At 40.7% G+C, this 18,826-nt stretch overlaps 1 protein-coding gene across 4 annotated transcripts in view; it reads left to right on the top strand.

Annotated features, from left to right (window-relative positions):
• Positions 1–18,826, top strand: part of BAZ1B (bromodomain adjacent to zinc finger domain 1B) — a 68,156-nt gene that overhangs the window by 18,103 nt on the left and 31,227 nt on the right. For all 4 annotated transcript variants that reach the window (XR_014306306.1, XM_082713889.1, XM_082713891.1 and 1 more), the window contains exons 4-7: positions 1,841–2,042; positions 5,982–6,103; positions 8,191–8,388; positions 16,057–17,758. Coding sequence is in view for 3 of the 4 variants with exons in the window: in XM_082713889.1 (XP_082570015.1) it covers positions 1,841–2,042; positions 5,982–6,103; positions 8,191–8,388; positions 16,057–17,758 (2,224 nt within the window). In the remaining variant the exon portion in view is untranslated. The remainder of the gene's footprint in view (positions 1–1,840; positions 2,043–5,981; positions 6,104–8,190; positions 8,389–16,056; positions 17,759–18,826) is intronic.

Below are 18,826 nucleotides of genomic sequence, written 5' to 3'. Positions count from 1 at the left end.
TTCTTCTTATAAACAGGATGAAAAACCATATGGTCATCTCATTTTATACACAAAAAACGTTCAACAAAATCCAGCATCAGTTTCTAATAAAAACTCTCAACAAACTGCAAATAGAAATGCCTTCAGTCTGATAAAGGGTATTTATAGAATAATCTCCAGCTAACAAGATACCTAATGGTAAAAGAGTGGATGTCTGCTGTTCCACTCCATTTAACATTATATTGGTGGTTCTAGTCAGTAGTATGTCCGGAAAGGAAATAAAGGGCATCTATATTGGGAAGGAAGAAATAAAGTTATCTTTATTTGCAGACAGTATGATTGTCTATGTAGAAAATCTCCTGGAATCTCCCATAAAAGCTACTAGAGCTAATAAATGAGTTTATGAGCAGGGTAGCAGGATACAAGATAAATAATAGAAAAACCAAACAATTGGAAATTAAAATTTAGAAAGATCAGTACCATTAAAGATTTTTTATTTGTATGTTTTTGAGAGAGAGAGAACATGAGCAGGGGTGAAGCGCTGAGGGAGAAGCAGACTCCCTGCTAAGTAGGAAACTCGATGTGGGACTTGAACCAGGACCCAGGGTCATGCCCCAAGCTGAGGGCAGATGCTTAACCAACTGAGCCACCCAGGCTCCCAGAAAGATCAGCCATCCATGGTAATGTCAAAAAATGTGAAATATTCTGGGAGTAATTTGATAAGAGATACACAAGATCTATACACTAAAAAGTATAAAATGTTCCTGAGAGAAATTTAAGAGGGCCTTAAATGATAGATATATCTTTGCTCGTGGATTGGAAAACTCAGTATTGTTAAAATACCAGTTCTTCCTAAATTGACGTGTAGATTCACACAATTGCAATAAAATCCCAGCAGCTTTTCAACTATACTCAAAAAATAATAATAAAATCCCAGCAGCTCTTCTGTAGGAATTGTCAAGCTGATTGTAAAGTTCCTGTGGAAGGGTGCCTGGGTGGCTTGGTCCAACTCTTGCCCCCCCCCCCCCTTAAAGATTTATCTATTTATTTGACAGATCACGAGTAGGCAGAGAGGAAGGCAGAAAGAGGGAAGCAGGCCCCCTGCTGAGCAGAGAGCCCGATGCGGGGCTCGATCCCAGGACCCTGAGATCATGACCTGAGCTGAAGGCAGAGGCTTTAACCCACTGAGTCACCCAGGCACCCCCTGATTTTTTTTTTTTTTTTAAGTGGGCTGCATGCCCATTGTGGAACCCAACATGGGGCTGATACTTCCAGCCCTGAGCTGAGATCAGAGTCAGATGCTTAACTGACTGAGCCACCCAGGTGCTCTCAACTACTGATTTTTGATAGAGGTAGAAAGATAATTAAGTGAAGAAAAGATTGTCTTTTCAACACGTGATTCTAGAATAATTGGATATCATTATGTATAGTTGAAATTTATTAATTTTGAGATTTTATTTTGAAGCAGTCTGTACCAAACATGGGGCTCAGACTCACAACCTTGAGATCACGTGTGTTCTTCCTACCGAGCTGGCCAGATGCTCCTGTAGAGTTGGTTTTCTTAAAAATGGAAATTCTTGAACTGTAGTTTACATATATGTCAGGTTAGTGTAGTGATTGCCTTTTGGCCTTAGGACATTGGTGTGTGAATCATGAACTAGATGGTGGTCACTTTATTTCTTAAGGTATCCTGTTTCAATTTAGAAGTCTGAGAAATGAAGTCGAAAAAAATCACTACTTGGCTACTTCAGAGTTTGAGTGAATTTTTATCAGGTGAAGTGGGATGGATATTGGATAATAAATTCTAAACATCTTTCGCTTTCTGGTTCTTACTATTGATTCTCGCCTGTCTCCTTTATAGGTTGGGAAGGAAAAAATGCTCAAGGTGAGGATTGTGAAGATTCATCCTTTGGAAAAAGTAGATGAAGAGGCCGCTGAGAAGAAATCAGATGGTTCCTGTGACTCTCCCTCCAGCGACAAAGAGAACTCGGGTCAGATTCCTCAGGATCATCAGAAGAAGGAAGCGATCGTAAAAGAGGAAGAAGGAAGGAGAGAGAGTATTAGTATGTATGATACTGGCTTTCCTTAGTGAGTGTGCTACTCTGCTTATTCTAGACACAGATCTTTCTGAGTTCTCCTGCACTTAGATTTGGTCTTGTTTTGTAGATAGCTAGACATGTTTTTGTTCATTTATGATTCAGAAAGCAAAATATTCAGCAAGTGAATTAAGATTTTATTTATTTATTTTTTTAAAGATTTTATTTATTTATTTGACAGACAGAGATCACAAGTAGGCAGAGAGGCAGGCAGAAATAGAGAGAGAGAGAGAGGGAAGCAGGCTTCCCGCGGAGCAAGGAGCCCGATGCGGTGCTCGATCCCAGGACCCTGAGATCATGACCCGAGCTGAAGGCAGCAGCCCAAACCACTGAGCCACCCAGGCGCCCCTGAATTAAGATTTTAAATCTACCCGCCCCCCACACACAAAATATTTAAATCTCCCTGTACAGTTAAGACCATTGGGAAGTCGTTACCTCTGGCTGCTTAGAAATCTGTGTGCATGCACCTGTCTACCCAGGATGGGAAAAAAAGGTTTACTTTCCTTTTTTCTGAGTTGGATATATGGAAGTGAGTGTGGAAGTAGGGGGATTGGCGTAGGAGGGGCTAATTCTAATTTCTGTTTCTTTTCATATTTTAAGTCAGTGTGGTGCTTTTAAGATACTTCCTTTTGTCTATATTCTGTAATTCAGGTCCCTCTCAGATGGGAGCTGCCAGAATTGTGAAACACTAAAAATAATTTTTAGGGACCTGGAGACTTAACCAGTGATGTTTTCAAAGTTGAGAAACTGAGACGTTGCTTACTGGGGAGACTTTTCAGCCTCTTGAGGGCTTCGTTGTTGTGATTTTTTTTTTTTTTTTAATTTGTGTAAATAAGGAATTTGACTAGATCCTTCTCTCTCTAAAAATAGGAGCACTCAGAGTATGTGTTTATCAGTCCCTTTCTCTGTGACTATTCGAGGATTAAACAGTTTTCCCTCATTCTTTAACTGTCACAAAGTTTGAATTAGAATATTACATTAAAATGTTCTGCTGTCTGCCTTCCATTCTGTTTTGTGTCTCTGGGGGTCTGGGATATGTACAGATGGTCTTAGAGGGCCGTCCTTACCCAGTCCCAAGGATGCTTTGGAGATCGTGTAGCTGCTCCCTTCTCGCCGTTGATGCTGCGGTTCTGTTTTCTTCTCTGCTGTATTACCAATGCTAATGTCTGCGTTTTTCAGTCTCTTCTTTTGACACTGAAGCTTTATAATATGTGTGTTACAGTTCCTGTTTTGGCTTGGTTGTTTTGGGTAGGTGTTGGCAGATCTGTCTTCTAACACTTCTTTTCTTCTAGAATGAGCATCATTGGAATACCCGTGATATGTTACAGCTGTTAGTTTTATACCTTAAGCATTGTGTACCAGGAACTGCTGGTTTTAGGCTTTGGCTTATTTTTTAGAGTGTGTGCCTTCAGTGAGATTTTAATTACTGGGATGTAATGTTATTGCTACTATGTTGATAAGAGTAGTAGATAAGAGTAGAATTAATATTATGGTATATTTGCATTTCTTCAGGGGAAAAATTCATTAGAATTTCCGTAGAAATATGAGAAGCAAATCCTACTATGCAAAATATTTTCTTAACCATGTGACCTTTCCTTTTACTTTGTGGAAGGAAGCAGAAATTTTTCAGGTTTGTGTTCTAACCTCCCTCGTAGGACTCTGTTCTCCATCTTAGAAGGGAGCTCTCTTTTCTCTTGGCCAAGATACTTGTGCTTTGAATACCATTCCCTCTGGGGCACCTGGGTGGCTCAGTCGGCTAAGTGTCTGCCTTCAGCTCAGGTCATGATTCAGCGGGTCCTGGGATCTAGCCCTACATCTAAATTCTTGCTCAGTGGGAAGCCTGCCAGTTCCCCTGCTTGGGCGCTGTCTTTCTCTTTCTCTCTCTCTCTTTAATAAATAAATAATACTCTTTAAAAAAAAAAGTGAATACTATTCCCTCTTAGTTTCTCAAGGTCTTGGTAAACTTTTATCATTCTACCATATGCTGTTTTTTTTTAAAGTAGGCTCCATGCCCGGCATGGAGCCCAATGCGGGACATGAAGACACGACCCTGAGATCAAGACCTGAGCTGATACCAAGAGTTGGACCCTTAACCAACTGAGCCACCCAAGTGCCCCTCTACTATACAGTGTTTTAAACTCTCTTTCTAATGGTTCTTCTCAGATTATAAACAAAGTCTCATTTTCTAAAAACAAAAACATATCTTCCCTTGATCCTGTTCTATTTCTGTCTTACTTATTCAAGGTAAGATTCTTGAGAATGTCGTCTCCACTTTCTGAATATAAGTTTATGTCCTATGCTGTTACAGTGTACCTTCTGCCTCTTTACTCCTCAAACTGTTCCCAACAAGATTAATAGGTGACTTCCCTAATTGTAGAATTAACTGATTTCTCCTTTGTGTTTTACTTTTCTGTTCCAACAGACCAACACTGTTGATCACTCTTGTATCTTTCAGCTATTTGATACCATAGTCTCCCTGGGTTTCCTAACTACTTTTCTGGGAGGAGGGGTTATTTGTTTTTTGTTTTTAAGTGTCTTCTGCCTAACATGGGACTCCCCAGCTCATGACCTCGAGATCAAGAGTTGCACATTTTTCTCTGACATTAAATTATTTTTCATGGGATTTTGTTCTGCCTCCTTTTAACTCTTTTGCACAAGGGTATTGTTCTATTTCATTCCTGCCCACAGTTTAAATTCTTAATCTCTGTAAAGGCTGATGATTCCCAGACCCACGTCAGCTTAACTTCTTACCTCGAGACCCAGTCTTCGCATGTATGTCCGGGCGGTTTAAATTGAACAGCTATAAGGCTAAATTGTTCATCTTACTCTTTATGTTATCTTCCCAAGGCACATCAGCAAGAATTGTCCTGCTTTACTTTCTTTCTTTCTTTGACAGACAGAGATCACAAGTAGGCAGAGAGAGGGGGAAGCAGGATCCCTGCAGAGCAGAGAGCCCGATGCGGGACTCGATCCCAGGACCCTGGGATCATGACCTGAGCTGAAGGCAGAGGCCCTAACCCATTGAGCCACCCAGGTGCCCCGTGTCTTGCTTTTCTTTCAACGTTCTCTTACTCAGTTAATGACCCCCTCATCTTTGTCCCTAAGACAGAAAACTTGGAAACTGTTAGCAGTTCCACATCTAGTTGGTTACCAATCTGTCTTCTAAATGCCTCTTGACTCTCCATTTGAACCTCTTGAACCTCCATTCCAGTTAAATTCATTCAGATGTTTAGTGCTGTTTCTTGTGATTCCCAATCTTTAGTCTCAGCTGACCTTTTCATTCATTTTCTAACTGCAGAATGTGTTTAATTTTTTCATAGTAGTGATCTTTCACACCATAGTTAGATGGAAATCCTTTGTTTCCTTAGTGCCCACCAGACACCTTCATCTCTTTAAATGGCTTTCATTGTTGGGGTTCCTGGCTGCCTTAGTCGGTAGAGCATGTGACTCTTGATCTTAGGGTTGTGAGTTCAAGTTCAAGCCCCCACATTGGACATGGAGTCTACCTTAAAACAAAATAAAACAAAAACAAATTATTTGTAATTTGGCCCCTTCTTAACTCTTTGGTTTGAAGTTTTTACTGCAGTCTAGATCATAGTCACTGATCTCATTGCTTATAGTCTATAAACAAGCCTTACTTTTTCTTCCAGACCAAGTTAGACATTACTTCTCTTTCCTCTCACTGTATTTTTCTGTACCAGTCTGTTATAGTAGTTTATCACATTGTACTGTAATTTTTGTAGACTCATAGACTATCTGCTTGAGGTAAGGATTTTATAATTCATCTTTGTGCCCCATCATTCAGTGCTTAGTGTAGAGTAGGTGTTCATTAAGATTATGAGTAATGAATGAATGGATGAAATTAAAGACTTGTTTTTTTCACTAATTTTCTATTGATTTGATTAGATGACAGAGCACGTAGATCTCCACGAAAACTCCCTACTTCATTAAAAAAAGGAGAAAGGAAATGGGCTCCACCAAAATTTCTGCCTCACAAATACGATGTGAAATTACAAAATGAAGATAAGGTTAGTTGGCACTTTGTATTAAACCTTTTACACGTAGTAAATGTTATTTCAGAAAATGTAGGGCTAGTTTTCTCGGAGAAACTGTGCTAAAAAAAATATGAATGAATGTGTTTCTACACAAATTCTGAGGGGTTTTCTAGTCTTTGTAATTATGACCTTAAGTTAAATTGTATTTTTTTCTCTAAGAGATAGCATGCATTTTTCCTTTTAATATGATCATAATTATTAGGGTATAAAAATAATTTGCATTTGAGCTTCAAGCTTAGTTTGAAAAATAAGAATCAGTTCCCAGCAGTTAAGGACTTTTCCCCAGGTAATAGCTCTTCCCAGTTAAAAATAAAGCAATTTGTAATATACTTAAACTCAGAAACTGAGTCAGTTCTAATCAGTGCTTTTTTTTTTTTTAATATTTTATTTATTTATTTGAGAGAGAGTGAGAGAGAGCATGAGAGGGGAAGAGGTCAGAGGGAGAAGCAGACTCCCCATGGGGCTGGGAGCCTGATGCGGGACCCGATCCCTGAACTCCAGGATCGTGACCTGAGCCGAAGGCAGTCACTTAACCAACTGAGCCACCCAGGCGCCCCTAATCAGTGCTTTTACAAGGAATTTGTGAAGCTACTAATCTAAAATAGTAAATACCTTTAAAATGACTTAGTGCTTTGTTTTACTGGTTTATTGATCCAGAGTCACAATACACCTTAAAAAAAAAAAATTATTTATTTTAGAGAGGTGGGGTTGGGGGTTGCACAGAGCAAGAGGGAGAGAGTCCCAAGCAGACTCTACACTGAGCTCAGAGCCCGACATGCGGCTCAGTTTCGTGACCCTGCAATCATGACCTGAGCTGAAACCAAGAGTTGCATTCTTAACTGACTGACCCACCCACGTGCCCCTGGTGGTTAGCTTTTAAATAAAAATAGGAGTATTCTGTATGTACTATTATGTAGCTTGATTTTTTTCATTAAGTATGCGGTAAACATCTGTGAGGTCATTAAATTTTTCCCAAAACAGTGTTTTCAGGTTGTAGGGTGTATGTTAGTCACCAGGAGAGTTTACTAAAGATGTAGATGCCCAGGCTCTGCTGCCAGAGATACTTCTGATTCAATAAGTTTGGGGCCCAAACATCGGCATTTTAATAACACCCTAGATGATTCTGATAAATTTGTCCTGATTAAGAAATGTTTTTCCCCTAAGGTTGTATATATTATAGGTAATATATTTTATGGTTATATATGTTATGTGCAGTATATTACATATATTTATATGTATATAATGGTTGCCTTCATTATATGGATATATTTTAATTTAAAAAATGATTCCATTGCTGATGTACCTTTATGTAATTTTCCCTTCTGGTTTTTATTTTTTTGTGGTGTTGTTTTTTTTTCTTTTTTTCATTTTTATAAGCAGTTGGTGATGACTGTTCATTTACTTCTAAATTGTTGTTTTTTTTTAAAGGTGTTATTTATTTGACAGACTGCCAGAGAGGGAACACAAGCAGGGGGAGTGGGAGAGGGAGAAGCAGGCCCCCTGCCAAGCAGAGAGCCTGATGTGGGGCTCTATCCCAGGACCCTGGGAACATGACCTGAGCCAATGGCAGACATCTAACGACTTGAACCCCTTACTTCCAAATTCTTAACAAGAGGAATTGCTGATTCAGGGGCACCTGGGTGGTTCAGTCGGTTAAGTGTCTGCCTTCTGCTCAGGTCATGATCCCAGGGTCCTGGGGTCAAGCCCCACATCAGACTATGTGCTGAGTCTGCTTCTCCTTCTCCCTGTGCCCCCCTCCACCCCACTCATGCTCTCACTCTCAAATAAATAAATGAGATCTTTTTTAAAAAAAAAAAAAAAGAGAGAAATTGATGGTTCAGTGGGTATGCACATTTTTAGGACTTTGATACATACTGATAAATTGTGTAGGGATGTGTTTAACATTCTTCCTCAGAAAATTCCTCTTTTTGTTTCATTTAGCTTATAGTAGCTGTATTTTATAGAGGGGACGATGATTTTTTGGAGAGAACATAAATCTTTGTTCTCAGTAGTTAATTGCTTATTACCCAGTGGTAAATTATTTGTATTTGTTCACCTAGATCATCAGTAATGTGCCAGCAGACAGCTTGATTCGTACAGAACGCCCGCCAAATAAGGAGATACTTCGATACTTTATACGGCATAACGCGTTACGGGCCGGTACTGGTGAAAATGCACCGTGGGTGGTAGAAGACGAGTTGGTGAAGAAATACTCCCTCCCTAGCAAGTTCAGTGACTTTTTACTTGATCCATACAAGGTAAGGTCACTCTAATTTTCGAACAGCAAGATAGAATACTTTTAGATGAGTTTGTTTTCTCTGGTAGCTCCATTTAGATTAGATTGTGAGCTTTTAAAACAGAAAATGGATTCAGAAATTTTCACATCTGTCTGTTTTATGTCGGTGATGATGTGGGGTTGGTATTGAATATCTCCCCTAGTTCGATGTATGGTTTTTATAATTGTGGTTGCATAATTTAAAAAAATTCATACTTTTTTGCTTCATTCTTCTTGGAATGAGGTGTGGTATAAATAGAAAAACAAAACTGAATTTAAATATCAGACAAAATGATCAAAGACACCAGCAGCCTTGAAAAAGACTTGAAATGAGTATTACTTTGTGTGACAGATTAGTAGAAAATCTAGCATTTCCCTCTTAAGAATGTGTTGGACTTTCTTCCGTCAGTCAGTTCATTTGATCTTCAAAACATTTCTTATGAAGTCGTGGGGGTGGGGCGAGTGTGTGTGTGTATGTGTGAGTTTAATCTTATTTTCCAGATGCAGAATCTGAGGCTAGTCTAATTAGAACCAACAGAAAGTAAAATGACAAAAGCCAAGACATTGGCCTCAGATTTCTGATTGTCTTTTTCATCTCAGAGTTTCTCCAATAAGATCTTTTTTATTTCGATAAGATTTTTTTTAAAGATTTTATTTATTTATTTGACAGACAGAGATCACAAGTAGGCAGAGAGGCAGGCAGAGAGAGAGGAGGAAGCAGGTTCCCAGCTGAGCAGAGAGCCTGATGCAGGGCTCCATCCCAGGACCCTGGGATCATGACGCAAGCTGAAGGCAGAGGCTTTAACCCACTGAGCCACCCAGGGGCCCCAAGATTTTTTTTATATAGATTTTGAGAATATTTTTGTTTTTTGTTGAAAGTTTACTGATTTGCATACTGATAGTTCACCTTGATCTTAGGGGAGGAATGGGGGCCAGAGCTGCTGATTCCTTAAGACCAAGTCAGAGTTCCATGATTGTTTTTTCCCTTTCCTTTTTTTTTTTTTTTAAAGATTTTATTTATTTATTTGACAGAGAGAAATCACAAGTAGGCAGAGAGGCAGACAGAGAGAGAGGAGGAAGCAGGCTCCCTGCTGAGCAGAGAGCCCGATGCAGGACTCGATCCCAGGACCCTGAGATCATGACCTGAGCTGAAGGCAGCGGCTTAACCACTGAGCCACCCAGGCGCCCTTCCCTTTCCTTTTAATTTGAAAAAAACTAAGCACATCTGGTGTCATAACAACTAAGTTGCCTCAATTATTTTAGGTTCATTTTGCTGAAAAAAGTATATTGAGGGGCACCTGGATGGCTCAGTGAGTTAAGCCTCTGCCTTCAGCTCAGGTCATGATCCCAGAGTCCTGGGATCGAGCCCTGCATCGGGCTCCCTGCTCGACAGGGAGCCTGCTTCCCCCTCTCTCTCTGTCTGCCTCTCTGCCTACCTGTGCTTTCTCTCTGTGTCAAGTAAATAAAATGTTTTAAAAAAAAAGTATAATGAGAAATAATTTTTTATTTCTCCCACCATAGTTTAGCACTGAGCATGTTTTCTTATTCCAGACCAGCATGACCAAGCATTTTCTTCCTGTGCTCTTTAAATTTTTATTTGCATAAAAAGAAAAATTTAGAAATTAATAGGCTTTTTCTGGATTAGGACTAAAGTTTCTGTGGAACTTTGGTAAACCTAAATTTTGTTTATTCACTGAGAGGAAATTTTAATTCCTTGTCATTTTATTGCTCTAGAGTTTTGGAGCTGTGATAACAGCTTTCAGTGGTTACAACATAAGATGATGATTATTCGTGTACGAAAATCCCATGCAGAATCATCTCTTAATGAGTTTCAGACTGTTGGATCATTTGAGTCCTTACATATTTTTAAATCTTACAGCTTTTATGTATTTTAGTTTAGGGATTCAAGTATATGAATAACATGGGGGAAAAAAAGACTAAAAAAAGAAAAGCCAAGTATTATTTATGGGTAAAAGGTCTTTGGGGCTTACTGGAACAAAAAAGCTGATCCACACTTTTTGTAGGAGCCAGAGACTAGAATTTTAGGAACTTGTATCTTAAAAGGAGTTTCTGAAGAAATCACATACTCTCAAATTTTTTACTTAGGGCTTAAGATACTTAATAGAATTTGGCTGTAATTAAGATTGGGACTAGGAAGTATTAGCTTGTTTGGACTAAAGTGCTGTAAGAAGACAGTGAGTGATTCTGTTTAGAGAACTTGAGACTCATGTAAAATACCAGTCGTGTAATAAGTCTTATTCCCCAGTACTATTTGACATTTCCCTGATTTTGTCACCTGAGTTTTGCACATAAATTGTCTTTTTCCTGTTTGTAGTTTCCTTCCTTCCTTCTTTCCTTCCTAAGATTTCATTTATTTGTCAGAGACAGAGAGAGAGAAAGCACAAAAGGGAAGCGGCACGCAGGGGGAGAAGCAGGCTCCCTGGGGAGCCGCATGTGGGACTCACTCAGTCCTAGGACTCCAGGATCATGACCTGAGCCAGAGGCAGAAGCTTAACTGAGCCACCCACGCGCCCTGTTTGTAGTTTTCTTAAAGAACTCATAGTATCTCTGCCAGGACAGAATATAGTCAAGAAAGATAAGTAGACCATGAAACAGTGTTTCGGATTTTTTCCTCATCTAAAGGAAATTTTAAGTCATGCATTGAGGATTCAAGTTGATCACATAAAATCTGCCTTTCCCAAAGGCAATAAGTTAAAAAAATTTTTTTCTCTCTTCATCTTCTCTTTGGTTTTCATAGAATCTCATTTGGTTTTCAGCCAGGTGCAGCTCCTGTGAAGAGAGAGGAGACATGGAGTTCAGGAAGCAAGTTCTGAGCAATAGTTTAGGGAAAGGATCAATGGGGATCCTAGGTTGGGAGAGAAGAAAGTTAGAGATTTGGAAGTTGGAGTATTATCGGAGTAGGGCCTGCTGTGATGATGAGAGTGTGTTTGTGGTCTTGTAAATTCTAGAACATAAATTACTTGAAAATGAGAACTAGTTTACTCATTTTGGGTTCTGTAATATTTAGCACAGGTGTAACAGGTATGTGGCTGGTGCATTCATCTCTTTAAGTATCATTTGTTGAGAAAAAACGCAACAACAGTTGAGTTTAGGGATAATGACTTGGGGGAATGACCTACAAGGAATTTGTGCCCTAGCTGTCATGTAAGGTGAGATGTGCCATTTTGGCTCATTGCCCTTCGGTGGAGTATATTGCAACTCCAGTGTTTTGTTACTCAGCCACAGTATTTGAGCTCTTAATTTCAGGCTGCCGAATGCTTAGTAGGGAGGCTTTTGGATAGAGATGTAACAACTAAATATTACTTTTTTTTAAAGACCTTTGGAATCCTGCCATAATTTGGACTGCTTTAATATGGTTTTTAATGCACTTTAAGAACATCTTATTTTGAAATAATTTCATACCAAAAGACAAATTACTGTGAAGGATTTCTTCTGTATACCTTCAGGTGAATTTCCCAGATGTTAACATTTACCACATGTGTTTTATTATTTTCTCTCTTTTCAAACACACAAATTATTTTTTTCTGAGCCACTGAGAAGGCCCTTTCATTTGAATATATAAAATATTTTCTTTTTCTTGGTTTTTTGTTTTTTTATTTTATTTATTTGAGACGAGTGAGAGCAGCAGCAGCAGGGATAGAAGGAAAGGGAGAGAATCTCCAGCAGACTTCAGGCTGCGCTCAGAGCCCATTGCGGGGCTCAGTCTCATGACCTTGAGATCATGATCTGAGCCAAAACCAAGAGTCAGATGCTTAACTGACTGAGCCACGTAGGGGAGCCCAAGCACAAGGCTATTTTGTAATGTAACTATAGTACAGTTGGCAAAATCAGAAAGTTAACATTGAAACAATACTATTATCTCTAGTCCTTACACAAATTTTGAAAATTGTCCCAGCCCTGCCCTTTTAGCCAAAAAAAAAAAAATAATAATAATGTTTTGGTTTCAGTAGGATCCAATACAGTATCATGTGTTATGTTTCCTTGTTCTGTTTTGTTAGGAAACTGATCTCTGATCTGGAGCCATCTCAGCTTTTCTTTGTCTTTCAAGAACCTTGACATTTTTTTAAGAATACAAGCCGATGACTTTTGTGTGATGCTTCTCAGTTTGTGGCTATTTCCATATGATTATATTCAGGCTATGGATTTTGGGTAGAAATGCCACAGAACTGGTGTGTTTTTCTTAGTGAATCGTATCAGAAGGCCCATGATGTAATTTTGTCTCGTTACTAGTGATGTTAATTATATATTTTTAAAGATGTTTATGTCTTCTAATTGTTTCAAGTAAGTGTTCATGGTTTAGGTTTTTCTTTAAATTGCCTTTTGATTTTTATTTATGAGTTAGAGACTAGAGCAGAAGCACTTTAAAAAATAAATTATGTTAACTTTAAAAGCACTTAAAACCTGATTTACGGCAACAGATTTTGCATATTGGCTGATAAAGATATCTGGAGATTGAAGCAAGTCCACTCTGCCGGTGTTGCCTTGAAACTCAGACCATGGCTCCTTGGGTGAATGAGAAGAGTGCAGTAAAAATCAGAATATTAATAGATTGCCAAAGTTTTCCAATTCATGGTTTTTTCTGCTTATTGTTAAGTTAAATTTAGCATCTGAATGAGCTGCTGTAAATAAAGTTTCTTCATTTTTATCTTAATAGATTTCCTTTCCTTATTTGTGGTGGTGGTTTCTTTTCAGGTGTGACAGGGAGCCAGGTGTAGAATTGTATACTCTGTTTTTCTTAATGGCTTTCATGTTGCTGAGTCATTCATAAATATTTTGTTCCTGTTTAGCATTTAGGAAGGGCCTTGGCCTAAAACCTACATACAGTACTGCTATTTCGATGTCCATTCTTTTCTCCCTCCCTGGGCACTACGCTGGTAGATGACCTGTGCTGGGGGATAGGGGAGACCCTTAGCACATAAGCGGTTTTATACTTTTTCAGATCCCCCTGAGTCCAGCCATGCCGGCTCCCATTTGGCTGTGACCGCCCAGCATGCCCTATGCTGAGATGATCCAGTTACTGAAGGACTGCTCAAGCGGGGAGCCGGCCTGTTGGGAGGGGGTTGGGTGAGTTAATTTCTTTCATTTTTAAGAAAAAAAATTATGCGGTGTGGTTTGGCAAGAAAAACACACCTTATAAATAAAAATAGGTTGCTGGACCCTCTCGTAGCTGAGACATCCCAGCTTTTTCTTAGATCATTTCTGCGTATATGGTGCTCTAAGTAGAAGAAATTGAAGAACCTTAGGATAATTTGAGTGACTTTTAAACAGGAAAAAAAAAGCAAATTACAAAGTGGCCCTTATAATAGATCCTATTAAGAGATAAGTGGTAAAATTGAAACAGACTCACACTAGTCTCCTTTTTAGTGATAAATTTCATTTTAGAATGACTTCAAATATAGTCTGTTATCCTGAACATTAGAAGAAGTATCAGCTTTATACTCTGAAGATGTTCCAAGGCCAGTAGAAGCACACATTTGTCTTCAATTTCTGCCAGGGTCGCTTTGGGCCTCCTCCTGTGATTTGTAGGGTGATTCCTGAAACACTGGTCTCTTTGGGGTATTGCTACCATTATTGCCCTTTAGGGAGAGGCCTACGTAAGTCATCTTCGCTTATTCATTTTAACATTTTGAAATCTAGTTCTGGGGAAACAGAACTAGGAAATTCTGCTTCTGGGGAAAGTATCCCCCAAGTTATGGATAGATACTATTTATATTCCGTAAACTATGAAACCTCTTCGTCAGCCAAGACTGAGGACGATAATTGGGGAACAGAAATAGCTAGCTGGAGGAACAATAACCTGTAATTGCCGTAGTCCTTAAAAGGCAGATTGGCCTTTGAAGTTGGAGACTTGGCCAAGAGAAGGGTGTTAGGGGTAGCCCGCTCATTCTTCACAGACCAGATCTCTCCTGTTGGTGCTGCCTGGGTTCTGTGAGTTGGTGTGGTGGTTATATCCGTGCTGTTTCGATCTTACTTGACATCGCAGTACAGCTTACTAAATTTTGCCATGCCTGTCTGGTCACGCCCGACGAGTGTTGGTGTCCTCCGTGGCCCCTCTGGCATCGCCGTCGCTGTGCTGCTTCCCTCGTCTTTCTCAGGGGTCTCACGATTTTGTCTTCCGGAGTCTGCAGCTGCTTCCTTGCCTGCAGTGTCTCTCGTGCTGACCCGCTGCTTCCATGTTGTTTCTCTGAAGTTCATCCTTCCCACTTAGAATCCTCGAGTTAGGGTCAAGTCTCCAAGTGCCTTCTGTGCTTAAGTTGCTTTTGGTAACAGAAATCACATCTTCTGGAGGTTATCTAGTTTCTCTCCTATACCTTGGAATTTTTGTGAAATTGGCCGTACCTTTTCATTGCTTCAGTATTTAATTTAGTGTGCAGTTCAGCTTTTTTTCTTTATAATTACATTCTTGAAAGTTCCAAAATCGGCAGTTGGGGTTTTTTTTTTTTTTTAAACACACACTTCAATAGAAACCATGGTATTATGACAAGTTGACTGGTTCTAGCCTGTTAACTAATTCTCCGTAAGGGGACAGAAGATGTGTGTCCAGGGGAAAGGGAAGTGAATAGAGAAAGGGACATATCATGTCATTACTGGGTGGCATTTAGGATGCATTTGAGGTACCCGGTTCTGAATTTAAAGGGAGACCACCCACTGTCTTTGTGTCTTCTGTTGCAGTCATGGGGAAGCTGAACGTGTGCACGCCACGGGTAGCTCGGTGTAATAGAGCAGGAGAGATCAGGGAAGCGTAGGTTTATGCAAGACAGATTATAGTAACGGACTGGAGTTTCATGCAGGTAGAAAGGACCAGGAAGTGAGTGTAGGGAAAGTGTGGTTGAATTAATGGGTTTAGGTCCTGGCGGGATTGAAGGATTATAGTTGGGCTACTAGAGGGAGTCCATTTGAAAGCTGTGAGGGATGACGAAAGAGAAGCATATGAGATCGAGAGTGTAGAGGGCTTAGAGTTAATAACGTATTCATGGGAATGAGCTCTTGATGTATGGGGAGAGAAAGGGAAGTTTGAGGAACCAGGTGCAGGAGGGCTCCCTGTTTGTTAGCTGTGATTTTTGTTGTTGTTGTGGTATTTTAAATAAAGTTTGCTTCTTCATTTGGACAAAAAAACTTCATATACTTTCTACTTAAAAGGATGTAATGTTCCCAGTTGGAACAGAGGTTTAAAGGCTTACAAATCAGAGTAATTCTTGATTAATTTCTTAGGTGTTGCCATTGTCGAGATCAGGTATCTTCAGTCTGGGATCCACGGACACACTCTGAAATTGTATGCATAATTTTTGTGTGTTTCTTCTGGGGAAAGGATGCACAGATTTCATAAAAGTGTATAAGAATTGCTAGCACTGTGTATTAACAGAAAACCAGTTACATAGAAGAAAGGTCTAATTTTATAGTATACATTTTTAAGTCTGGGTATTAAAAGAATTTTGCATTGATGTGGCCAAAACATTAGCTAACATTCATGTCTTTGTTTCTTCAGGGGCATAGTGTCTGTGGGCAGAAATGAATATGTAGCTTTACCTGGATAGCTGGGGAAGAGGGCCTATATGATGCTTAAATATTGCTTGTTCAAATTTGTTTTGTTTTGTTTTTAATTAATTTTGCTCTTGTTCTTAAATTCTAGTACATGACTCTCAACCCTTCTACTAAGAGGAAGAATACTGGATCCCCAGACAGGAAGCCCTCAAAAAAATCCAAGACAGACAACTCTTCTCTGAGTTCACCACTAAATCCCAAGTTATGGTGTCACGTACACTTGAAGAAATCCTTGAATGGCTCGCCACTCAAAGTGAAGAACTCCAAAAATTCCAGATCTCCAGAAGAACATTTGGAAGAAGTAATGAAGATGATGTCACCCGCCAAGCTCCACAGTAACTTTCACATTCCTAAGAAGGGCCCTCCTGCCAAGAAATCGGGGAAGCACAGCGATAAACCTTTGAAAGCAAAGGGCAGAAGCAAAGGCATCCTTAATGGACAGAAATCTACAGGTAATTCCAAGTCTCCCAAAAAGGGCTTGAAGACTCCTAAAACCAAAATGAAGCAGATGACTCTGTTGGATATGGCCAAAGGCACTCAGAAGATGACACGAGCTCCACGGAACTCTGGGGGTACAGCCAGGTCCTCTAGTAAACCCCACAAACATCTGCCTCCCGCTGCCCTACACCTTATTGCCTACTACAAAGAAAACAAAGACCGGGAGGACAAGAAGAGTGCCCTGTCCTGCGTCATCTCCAAAACCGCTCGCCTTCTCTCCAGCGAAGATCGAGCCCGTCTCCCAGAAGAGCTGCGAAGTCTTGTTCAAAAACGCTTTGAGCTTCTCGAGCACAAAAAGCGGTGGGCCTCGATGTCTGAAGAGCAGCGGAAAGAATATTTGAAAAAGAAACGAGAGGAGCTGAAAGAAAAGTTGAAGGAGAAAGCCAAGGAGCGGAGAGAGAAGGAAATGCTTGAGAAGCTAGAGAAACAGAAGAGGTATGAGGACCAGGAGTTAGCGGGCAAAAGCCTTCCGGCATTTCGACTGGTGGACACCCCTGAAGGGCTGCCCAACACGCTCTTCGGGGATGTGGCCATGGTGGTGGAGTTCTTGAGCTGTTACTCGGGGCTGCTCTTACCGGATGCCCAGTACCCTATTACTGCTGTGTCCCTCATGGAGGCCTTGAGTGCAGAAAAAGGCGGCTTTTTATACCTCAATAGGGTGTTGGTCATCCTCTTACAGACCTTATTACAGGACGAAATAGCAGAAGACTACGGTGAACTGGGAATGAAGCTGTCAGAGATCCCGCTGACTCTGCATTCTGTTTCAGAGCTGGTGCGGCTCTGCCTGCGCAGGTCTGACGTTCAGGAGGAAAGCGAGGGCTCCGACGCAGATGATAATAAGGATTCGGCGCCGTTTGAGGACAATGAGGTACAAGATGAGTTCCTAGAGAAGCTGGAGACCTCGGAGTTTTTTGAATTAACGTCAGAGGAGAAGCTGCAAATCTTGACCGCGCTCTGCCACCGCATCCTCATGACGTACTCGGTGCAGGACCACATGGAGACCAGACAGCAGATGTCGGCAGAGCTGTGGAAGGAGCGGCTTGCTGTCCTGAAGGAAGAGAATGATAAGAAGAGAGCAGAGAAACAGAAAAGGAAAGAAATGGAAGCCAGAAACAAGGAAAACGGGAAAGAGGAGAACGGGCTAGGCAAACCAGATAGGAAGAAAGAGGTGGTGAAGTTTGAGCCCCACGTGGACCTGGGAGCCGAAGACATGATCAGCGCCGTGAAGAGCCGGCGGCTGCTCGCCATCCAGGCCAAGAAGGAGCGTGAGATCCAGGAGAGAGAGCTGAAAGGTAAGGGCTGGTATTGAGAGCAGAAGGGAGACCCTTTAGAAGACAGTAGAAGGAAGGAAGTTGCCAGGGTAACGGTAGAGGCTCTGTTTGTCGTTAACTCTTCAGTTATCTTGGTGTGCGGCAGCCCAGACCCCACTGGGTGTGTGATGCTTGCTGGGAGTGTGCAGCAGGGCCTCCTACAGCTAACGATGGTTTGACTTGGATTGATGACGGTGGCATCTTCTCTGGATTTGGTAAAGGACCAAAGTCACAAGTAGGCATCGTGGAAAGACTACAGGGCTTGGGAATTGCTGGCCTGGTTTCAAACCCTGCCTCTGACTTCGTTGTAGTCTTTTGAGCAAGTTACTCTCTGTGCCTCAGGGTCCTCCTGTGCTTGTTAAGATCGTTTTAACAATTGAGTGACAAGGTGTTTGAAGCCCTCAGTGCAGTTGCCAGCTCAGATACTTATTACGATGTAAGAATGTAAACGTTTGGGGCTTCGATAGCACCATCAGATCTGAATTTTTTTTTTTAAGATTTATTTGAGAAAGAGAGTGTAAACCGTGGGGCAGAGGGAAAGGGAGAGAGAAACGAGAGAAACGCAGATTCTCTGCTGAGCGCAGAGCCCGTTGTGGGACTTGATCTCATGACCCTGAGATCATGACCTGAGCTGAAACCAAAAGTTGGATGCTTTGACCGACTGTGCCACCCAGGTGCCCCAAAGCTGAACATTTTTAAAACAGCTTTATTAAATAGTTCACATACCATACAACTCATCTATTTATAACATATAACTCACTGTTTTTTAATATATTCACAGGTATGTGCAACTTTCACAATTTTCACATATTCATCTTCTCAAAAACCTCTAAATTCTTCTTTTTTTTAATTAATTAATTTATTTATTTGGCAGACAGAGATTACAGGTAGGCAGAAAGGCAGGCAGGGAGAGAGGGGGGAAACAGACTCCCCGCTGAGCAAAGAGCCCGATGCAGGTCAGTCCCAGGACCCTGAGATCATGACCTGAGCCAAAGGCAGGGGCTTAACCCACTGAGCCACCCAGGCGCCCTTATTGGGATTTTAGGTCTT

The sequence above is a fragment of the Mustela nivalis genome (genome assembly GCF_964662115.1).
Source record: "Mustela nivalis genome assembly, chromosome: 19".
Lineage (NCBI taxonomy): Eukaryota > Metazoa > Chordata > Mammalia > Carnivora > Mustelidae > Mustela > Mustela nivalis.
The sequence above is the reverse complement of the archived record's forward strand: the minus strand, read 5'-3'. Positions and strand labels throughout refer to the sequence as shown.